At 40.3% G+C, this 10,460-nt stretch overlaps 1 protein-coding gene across 4 annotated transcripts in view; it reads left to right on the forward strand.

Annotated features, from left to right (window-relative positions):
* KCNMA1 (potassium calcium-activated channel subfamily M alpha 1) overlaps nt 1-10,460 on the forward strand; it is a 992,499-nt gene that overhangs the window by 649,692 nt on the left and 332,347 nt on the right. For all 4 annotated transcript variants that reach the window (XM_075533803.1, XM_075533804.1, XM_075533802.1 and 1 more), the window contains exon 6: nt 7,566-7,641. In XM_075533803.1, the coding sequence (XP_075389918.1) occupies nt 7,566-7,641 (76 nt within the window). The remainder of the gene's footprint in view (nt 1-7,565; nt 7,642-10,460) is intronic.

The following is a 10,460-nucleotide window of genomic DNA, read 5'->3' on the forward strand; positions in this document are numbered from 1 at the left end:
AGAAATTGGTTGTCCAGAGAAGACTAGTGAAGAACATTCATTGAACTGAGAGCAGAGTGATGAGAAGAAAGCCAACTTGCAGTGATTTGGGGCAAGGATGGGCTGGGAAGAAGGTAGAGCAGGGAAGGGCTGGAGTTGAGAAAGAATCAGGGAATGTTTCAGAGCAGGGACAGCGGTGGGGAGGGTGGGAAGGTGAGCAGGGTGGGAAAGGGATGGAGGGAACAGAGACTAGTTTGTGTTAAGCCTTTCAAAGCAAAGTAAGGAAACGGAATTTTGACTTTAGTGAGATGGAAACCATGTGACCTCTTGGATGTTTTAAAAGATCATTCTGAAAATTAAAAAATAATAATAAATGATCATTCTGGCTGCTTTCTGGACAAAGGACATGAGGACTTGGTCTACTAAGAGAGTAACAATGGAAACAAGCTCGAGGCAATAAAGTCTTGGACCATGGTTCTGTCAAAGAGCTGGGAAGATTTAGTTATTTCACATGCATTGCAGGGGTAAGGTCATCGATATTTATTTACTGTAAGGAAAAATAAATAGAAGCCAGCTGAAACAGTCACTCCAGACTGGAGTGTGGAGCTGCGAGGGACTGATCTAGAAGAAGCCCAAGTGTAGGTGCACAGAATTCATGAATGAGTGAACAAGTGAAGACGTGAGGGTCTGTGATCCTGGTTGAATCTAAACTGACATAGAGCATCTGCTAAACTGGGAAGCAAAACTGGTATGACATGGAAGGACAAACAGACAGAAGAATACCAAGGCAAAGACTGAAAGGTCAAAGAAGCCAGCGCTGTTTATGAAACAGAAGTTCCCCAGGGAAGGAGAAAAGTCGGGATATTTGAGAACTAGGAAGGCAGTTGTCTCACTCCATCTGGGGAGGAGAGGCAGGCGCACTGCTGTATGGAGAGGCGGGCACACTGCTATGATGGAGGTGGGCACAGTGATGATAGCAGGGCACGGGGGGCGGGGGGCATCCCGAAGGAGCTACCGCAGGTTAGCCATTCCCCTTATAACTCTGTCCTTGGTCTGATCTGGGCAGTAGGGCCAGATGGCGAGAGCGTCGTCACTGGAGAGGCACCACACAAATAACTGCACTTTGTAATCTATGTGGGATAGAGAGATTGGGAACTGTAGAGGTTGACCGGAAGCTTTCAGGATTTTATGTAATTATTTTTTGGATTTGAAAGATTAAAGAATTGAGGGTATGGCAAATAGCAAATTGGGAACCCTGCCAGCATCCTCACATTGGCTGTCGAGGGTTTGCTTTTGCAGTGTTTCATCCTTGTGTTGGCCAGGAGCCTGGCCTGCACAATCGCAGGCATCTTCTCCCTCTAGGGCTAACAGACACCCCGGAAGGTGAATGGCACTTCATTCTTGTTTAGCCTGCCATGTCTGTCTGGGTAGCAATTTTTCTTTCATCTAAGAAAGACACACGGAATTCCGTTGTTTGTTTGGACATTGCTGAGACTCCATGCACTTGATCTTTAGAGACCCTTACCTGGTTGTGCATGTCCTAGGTATCAAATTTGGCCTTCTAAAGGGACAGCAGTTGTTGCTCCACGCCCCCTCCACCCCCGGCCCCAAACACACACCCTTTCAGGCCTTTGCCAAAAGATACCGAATCTTTGACACGAGCCAACGACTTAGAAACAAAGGGCCTGACTTGACAATGTACACCAACAATAAAATTTATGAAATGATGAATAAAACAGAAATTTAAAAACAACTAGAGAGTTTGAAAGAAATAGAAAATGTCCCCCTAACATATGCGTGTCATAATCTTCCATTTTTCTTCTAGTTTTTCACTTTTTTTCATAGTTCTGTCATAAAGAACATTACATCTTAAGTATTTTCCTTATTGTTACATGAGTCTTGAGCCTGTATAATATCTCATGAAGAAGTTAGATAAGATTTAAGAAGATGTTTTTAATAGTAGATTGTTTCTTTTTTCTTGTTTAACAAATAACATTTCAATGAACATCCTTATTACTATGGCATTTTACCATATTTTGTTTATTTTTCTTAAGCCATTTGCCAAGAAATAGAACTAGTGTGATTCAAACTGCTGAATTATTTTCACAATTCCACTCTGAAATTATAAAATGATTTCATAATAGCATAGTTCTATTGCGTGGAATTCAAATATATTGTTAGTTAAGTAGAACAAACCTAGTACTTACTGTATTTTTGTTTAATTTGTACTAAAAATTTTCATCCAAGTACAATTATTTCTAATGGTTGTTTACCAAGTTATATTTCCTGCTTCAAGATTGATTCATTGATTAATTATAATTGTTGACCTTTTAAAATTACTTATAGAATTATATTTCATTACAGATATAACTGACCTTATTAAAAATTATCCTTATTGTATTTGGCTAACTATGTTCTAGTAGGTTATCTTTATCATCATTATTCTGTTAAAATATATATGAACTTTTGATACGGGATAGTGTCTGACCTAATATCTTAAATAACATTTTATGTGTTCTTTCACCTCTGATTTTAAGTCTGGCTGGTCCGAAGACTAGAAAGTATACGTAATCAAAATGTTGCTTCTGTATAACAACAATAAAAAACATAAAATGATGAATAAAAATAGAAATTTTAATGTAAATGTTATCAATAATTTGAAAAAAACTGCAGACAATGAAAGAAATAAAAATCTCACCCCTAACACATCACTGTCACAATTTTATGTAATATAATATTATTATATATTCTTTAGCCTTATCTGGATTATTTTTAAAACATCTAATCTTTACCTCAAATTTATTTTGATTATAGTATCAAAATAAAGGTGACTACTTAGATCATTTCTCCATCGCTAACCAATTCATCTTTCCACATTTTATTACGTGTCTCTGATTTGTGATGACTTCTTTATCAATAAAGAAATCTTTATATAATAGAGTACCCTTCTCTACAATTTTTCATTTGAACTGTACTTGGGCTATCTTCTTCTTCTATTGTTTTGTGGTAAGTGCAGCGGATGTGGCTTCTGCATTCTTGCATCTGTGATTGGTTACTGTGGCTGTCGGATGGTGGTTATTGAATAATGTGTGCTCCTAGCTCACCACGTTATGTGTTGTGTGTGGCTATCTCTTCATTCATTCAGATAGATATAGATACAGGGCTATTTTGGGGCAACTAGACATAAAGGATACATATGATTACCTTCTTCTATGACTTATCCCAACACTAGCTTTAATTATAATCTCATATGCTCAATCATTTCTATCAAGTATGAGTGTGATGTTCAATTCTGGGACAATATTAGGATATGAATTATCTGCTTCCGGGCACAAGACAGACATTGCCATTCCAAATGGGAGAAATCACAGGTACCAAGCAAGTTAAAAACCCAAAAAGACAAAGCTCAGCAGTTCTCATGGCTTGAAAAGAACCTTTTCTCCAGGCACGTCTTGGCAATGGCCTTATTACCTGCACCTGGGATTGACCGCGTTTGTATGTATACCTCTCCTGCTATCTGAAAGGAGAATATTTCTGTGAGATTTTTCTTAAGCCAAAATAAAGTGAAGAAGCCACTGAACAAAGAAACATTGTGAGCATCCCCATATTCAGAAAATAACTTATCAAATAACATATTTTTTTTATTTTCCTTTTCCTACCACACATCCTTTTCTTTCCTTATTACACCGGTAAAAACAAACACTGTAATGTGGATATCATTTTCTGGAATTAATATTGATTAGAACACCTTAGATATACCACCATCTTTTGGTTTGAAATGGGTTTTTAAAAATCACATTAAGTAAATAAGCTTTTCTATGTGAGGTACTAAGATTATTTTAAGAGAAACAATGTTGACACTTATAAAACCAAAATTGATCTCATATTCTCCTTTGATAAATTTTTGGCACAAATAATTAGATATCTAGATTTACTAATATTTAAGCATTCCTGCGTCTTTGTAATAAATTTGATTTTCTCACATTTCAGGCTGAATATGCTAATGATAAGGAGCCCTCAGTGGTCCGAATGGTTCATGTGCTTTGCCTTTAGTCCAGTGGCTTGGACACTAGTCCACCCCGAGATGCCTTAGGAGATCAGTTACTGAAAACTGTGGCGCACAGTTGTCGTCTGAGACACACAGGGCAGCCATGATCAAGATTGACCCAATAGCAGCTGGTAATTGGAAAACCAGAGGCTGGGGTTTGCACATAAGACATTTGTTGGGAGGTGCTATTGGGAATAGCACCTGCGAAGGAATGAAAGGCCTATACTGGACCGAGTGAGCTCATGCCATGGTGAAGCTGGTGCCCTGGGGCAGCTCTGTACCTGGGATGATGCATCTGGATCCTCCTAGCAGAGAGGAATTCCTCTAGAGATATCAGCAAACCACTCTGAGGGAGGGAGAAACCAACGGGGCAGCCTCCTGCATCCAGTACAACTCATTCAAATGAATCCTTTCGCACCGTTCAGGTTTGGCATGCTATTATTTTATGTAGGGTTAGTATAGTCAGTCATTAGTGAGATAAGCCTTTCAAAAAAAATGTATGATGTCTCTGCGATAGGTGATGCTTGTGTCCAGGTAATGCCAGGGTTCTAAACCCATTTGGAACACAGAAAAGGGGAGGCTTTCTTTATGGTGTAAAGAAACTCGCTCACAAAACTATTTGGACTTGACATCACTTACTTTATTTTTTTGTTACCAACCAGAAAACCAAACCTACTGTTACCAAGTTGATTCTGACTCCTACTGACCCTGTATGACAGAGAAACCCTAGGGCTTCCGGGTCTTTAAAGCCTTCTGGGAGCATATTGTCACATCTTTCTCTCACTGAGTTGCTAGTAGGTCGAAAGAGCTGACCTTGCAGTTAGTAGCCCAATGCTTCACCAACCATCCCACCAATGTTTCTTTTTTAAAAAAAGAGGCATGTCATTCGTGGTTATTTATGCATTCAAGTTTCAACTTCTTAATACTGTTACAGCCATTTTATATTTCCCTAGAAAAATTATTTTATTTCAGAGAGTTTAAATTGCATTGAAATAAGTTAAAAAATGATAGTATTATAAAGGTAGTATGATTTCCCTGCCACTTGTCCACTTGTATGAGCCTGTACCCTGGGCTCTGTCTAGGTCCAGCAAGAGTGACCATTAGCCAAGACTGAGCTCAGGCTAGATCATTTAATATTCCCAAAGGTGTCAACACACTTTTGTCAGGTGAAATCTCAGAGCACAGATTTGATTAAAAATATACTTCCTAACCAACTCGTCTCATCTTCTGAATTGTAATGGACTGCCATAAGAACAAACAAATCTATCTTGAAAGAACTATAGCCAACATACTCCTTAGAAGCAAGGATGGCAGACTTTGTCTGATATGGCTTCCCAGTGGCTACAGCCTTGGGCGGAAGTTCAGCAGCACTCACCGGGATGAGGTAGGACCTGGTAGTGGTCCACTCTGTTGTACATTGACATGGTATGAGTTGAAGATGACTCAACAGCACCTAGCAGCAATAATGTTTTCGTTATTTTTTGCACAAATTTAGCAAGTGACGTTTTCTGAGACTTTGAATACATGGATACACACATATGTATCTATGTACACATGTATGTTTCTCTAACCATACAGGGCAAAGTAGAATGTAGAAACGCTCCATAGGATTTCTAAGGCTTGGATTTTAGGAGAGCAGTCTTAGGCTGGGTTCTCTAGAAGCGAAACCAATGTGCGCGCGCACACACACACACACACACACACACACACACACACCTTCTAAAGACAGAGAAAGACAGAAATTTAGATCAAGACAATGATTCATTCAGTTTCAGAGTCAGAAAATCCATCTCAAGTCTAGGCAGGTTCCAAGCCCATGTGTCATATCTTAAACTTGAGATTTCTCCTGGTTCGTGGAGCTTGGGGGAGCAATGGACTCTGGATCTGTAAGAACACCCTAGGTGGGTGACTTCAGAAGAGGATGGATGAATGCAAGGTGAGCAGATCAGCCATGTGCCTGCAAGGGCACATGAAGCTAAGCCGGCATGCCAGATGCCAGATGGCAGGCTGTTGGCTCCAGCCCAAAAAACTAGAGGTTGCTGAGCCAGATGGAGGATGCAGACTTAGCCCAAGGCAAAGACGCATCCACAGGTGGTGTAGAGGGTGATGAATCGGTCTTATAACTGCAAAGTCAGTGAGTGGAAACCACCAGCAGGTCCACAGGAGAAAGATGAGGTTTTCTGCTCCCACCCATAAATATTGACAGCCTGAGAAACACACAGGGACAGTTTACTATGTCCTATAGGATCGATATGATTCAGAATTGACTCCATGGCAGTGAGTTTGGAGGGCACATCCCTAAGGAAACTCCTTTTCAACTTCTTCAAAGTTGTGACCAGAGTAAAGGGGTTGCCTTCCGCCCTCATCTTTTCACAACTGATTTGCTGCGCACAACAGATTTCATTATGGGATTAATTACATTGCGTCACGTCACACCAGACTGGGATTACTAGGCCTAACTGTTAAAACACTGAGAATCCTGGTGACACAAACCCTAATACTAGGCAGACATCCCACAAAGCAATTTGTGGATTAGGACCTTCAGTCTTCCATTAGCACCCAATGCTTTAGCCCCTACACCAACAGGGCTCCTTCTATTTCAACTAAATATCACACAGAAGTTTGTTGCCCAAGCTTTTTATTAACGTTAGTTGAATAAACACTTCACTGGGTATAAAAATCTTGGCTCTCAAAATTCTGAGTGTAGCTCAGTTATTGTTTAACACATTGTTATTGAGAACAAATGGATGCTAGTTTAATTAATGACAATTATACCCTCCCACCCACCACCACTGCTTTCATGAGGTCAATTAATTTAATACTTAAAAGTTGAAGGAAAAAAAATTCAGATTTCTTTTGTTATTGGTTTCTAAGCCTGGGTCATTACTTTTGCCTTCTGATCTTAAGTTCTTTCTTCACATCTAAGAAGTTCTTTCCTATTATGCCTTGGCCAATGCTTACGATCTAAGTGGTATTTGTGCATCTCTTTGGTACACATTTTATTCACAGGTTTGGTCTCCATTCCATTTCTAGTGTAGGTTTCATCTTTTCTTTGCTTTCTGAGATTACGGTTCATCTGTTTGGGTATGACCCTTTTTAACTCTTGAGCCGTTCATTCCATTAGCATCTTCTAATCTTAGCATTGTCTTGTGCTTCATCTGTTCTTAGCACAGGGATTATCCTTAGCTATCACAACTCCTAATATTTTTCAGAGATGAAATCCATCCAGACAATCAGGTGACTTAGACACAACTGTTTAAACTGGAGGATGACAATGGAGAATCCGTAATAAACTAGGCTCCCTCTACCAGTGCTTCACTTCCAGTGGCCACTCACAGGCCACTTTTAACTAGTCGGTTTAGCTACCTGAGGTTATACTACCTAAGAATCAGAATGGAAGAGCACACTCAATGACCAGACATTGTATCTGCTGCAAGAGCTATGCGTCCCTGGTAGCTGTAAACCAAAAGGCCAGTGCAAGCATTTAACACCTCATATATATTTTTGAAAAAGCATTTCTATTTTGTTTCCTTTCCAGGTTTGAGATTTTTGAGAGCGCTCAGACTGATACAGTTTTCAGAAATTTTGCAGTTTCTGAATATCCTGAAAACAAGGTAAGATTGTTATACCTCATCATTTCCCTCATTCAAGCCCTCGTTCCAGGCTTTAAATATCAGGAGTGTTTGCTTTCATCACAAGGAAGTTAGGGTCCCACCACTTGCAGCAATCGTGCCTGGAGACAGGAATTGGGGAGTGGCAGAGCTGGATGCGAGGCTGCTCTCTGTGGGAACAGTGGGGCCGAGAGAGTCTGATGTGCATGTAAGAGGCCGGGGCAGGTGTGAAGGGTGTCATGTGGGTGTGGTGCAAGTTGCTCTGAGTTCAACCATGGACACATACTCAGCAGATGAGGGATAGGTTTGCTCATTGATTGGGAAGTCCTTGCGGCCAGGTTCCAAATCGCCCCTTTATAACATCACTAAATAAGAAATTGAATCTGGCCGTAAAAGCAATAGAAGCAATGCTCTTTGCCAGGCAATCACAAACCTCATATGGCAAACAGAAAATCATTTCATTTTAAAGTACATTTTAGATGTTCTTTTTATATCCATCGTAGCCCCCGGGGTTTCTCTGTGAATTGCCTTTTGGGAAAAAGCTAACAACCTTCCACTGCAGATACCATTGCTGCTTCTAACTGTGTTATGATCTCAAAAATGCGGGGGGGGGTGCAGAAAAATCCCCCTGAGGGTCCCTTTCCTGATGACCTGCTGGCTCGCAGGGCTGGCCTGGAACCAGGGCCATCATGATGAATAAACTAATAGGAAGAGCTTGGACACACTCTAATAGAGAGTAAGTCCAGGCCATGAATTTCTCCTACAGGAAATTACACTTAAGAAGCTCACTGCTACATTTCCTTTCTTGTTGGCCCTAATGTGCTTGAGAAACGCTTCAGTACAGAACACCTCTGAATTTTGTTAATTGAAGTTAGGGTACCTGCATCTTTGAGGGCTTGGATTCTGCACTGCTTTCCCAGCAATGGAGGCTGAGCCTTTCTGCAAACTGACATCTCCAAGTGTAAACCAATCATTGACTTTCCTCTGTGGGTGTTACCTGTGATTTTTTTTTTTGTTTCAACTCCAAATTGATTTCCCCTTCCAAATTATTCATCTCTTTGAAACTTATGAGGTAAATTTACCGTCAACTAGCCAAATTTACAACAGAACATCTGATGTCATCGACGTCTTTAATAGTGTGTCTTTCTACCCTTCACATTCTATACCCTGGTATTAGCATCAAACACTCTTCTTTTTAATAGTACTCTATAATGTTATCAATATTTAGTAAATGTTATATTCTATGCAATGGACAAAAAAGGAGCCCCGGGCATACAAGAAGCGGAAACATATTCAGGGAAGGATGAAGCACACGGGGGAAAGTTGTGAGCACTAATTAGACATAACTGAACTCCTCGATGGAATGAATTGCTCACTGGCTTGGTGATGGTTGGGTCGTGTGGATGACTCAGGACCGCAGTCTCAAGGAACACCAAAATCAATTGGCATAACACAGTTCACAAAAACAATATTCTATATCATAGGTTCCAAAATTTATTTGGCCCACTTCCCCCTTAACAGAAAAAAAATGAGTCAGTGCCTCCCTGGAAACTATACGCTGTGTGCTATAGCCCACAATCGAGGATAAAGTGTAAGTGTTGTCTTTGCCATCCCCTGGATCATTCCATAACCCGGAGAAGAACTAGATTGATTACAGGCACCACTACCACCTGCTTCGAAAGGGATCCTTGTAGAAGGTCCTGGATGGGGTGAGAGAAACACGTGGAACAGGATGAAGAAACCAAGCTCACTGCTCAGACAGATCCTAATGGAACCCCCAGGCTAGGGTCTTTAGTCATCCTTAATTCTAGAAATGAACTCACCCACATGGTTCAATTTTCACCCCCCAAATTGATAGTTCAATAAGGGGGGCAATACCATTAATGAAGTATGCATACCTTAGAATAATCAGTCATATGAAATCAAAAGGATAGCATTTACAAAAACAAACAAAAAACAAAGTTGAGAAGGGTTGGGGACAAAAAAGGAATGGAAACGGGAAACACAGAAAAGAGTGGGATACATGATGTCACATTGCAGGGATTGCTATGAAGGAAATGAAACCAATGTGTATGGAAATTTGGATATAAAACTGATGATCTTCTCTCCACACTTTCACTCAATTCTTAATAAAAAGTAAAAAACCAAACAACTACAACAACAAAAACACTTGATCTAATTTTAAGGACTTTAAAAAGGCTTTAGGGGAAGTGTCTGGGCCCAATCTCTTTCCAAGGGGCTGGTTCATCTCGGATCCTTCTGTACAGAGCCAAGTTCAGATCTTCTGAGAAAGGGGGGCCTTAGTTTTTATAGAGCATGGGATTTTCTACAATTCCCTCATGACTCTTTTTTTGTCCTTTTTAAAAATAAATAATTTCATTGGGGGGTGGTCTTACAGCTCTTATAACATTCCATACATCAATTATATCAAGAATATATTTGTATATATGTTGGCATCATCATTTCCCAAACATTTTCTACTTGAGCCCTTAGTATCAGCCCCTCCTTTTTCCCCTCCCTCCCCCACCCTTCCACTCTTGTGAATCCTTATCAATTATATATTGTTATTATTATTTCATATCTTACATTATCCATTGTCTCCCTTCACCCACATTTCTGCTATTCATCCCCTTCAAAGGGGAGGCTTTTAAATCCAATCTTGGGATGGACACCCCCTTTCACAACCTTCCCCCTCCTGAGAACCCCCAGACCCTCATGGAATCATTACTCCCATTACTGTTCCTGAGGGGTTTATCTGTCCTGAATTCCCTGTGTCCTGAGCTCTTATCTGTACCAATGTGTGTTCTTTGGTCTAGCCAGAT

Source organism: Tenrec ecaudatus, chromosome 16 (assembly GCF_050624435.1).
Source record: "Tenrec ecaudatus isolate mTenEca1 chromosome 16, mTenEca1.hap1, whole genome shotgun sequence".
Classification (NCBI taxonomy): domain Eukaryota; kingdom Metazoa; phylum Chordata; class Mammalia; order Afrosoricida; family Tenrecidae; genus Tenrec; species Tenrec ecaudatus.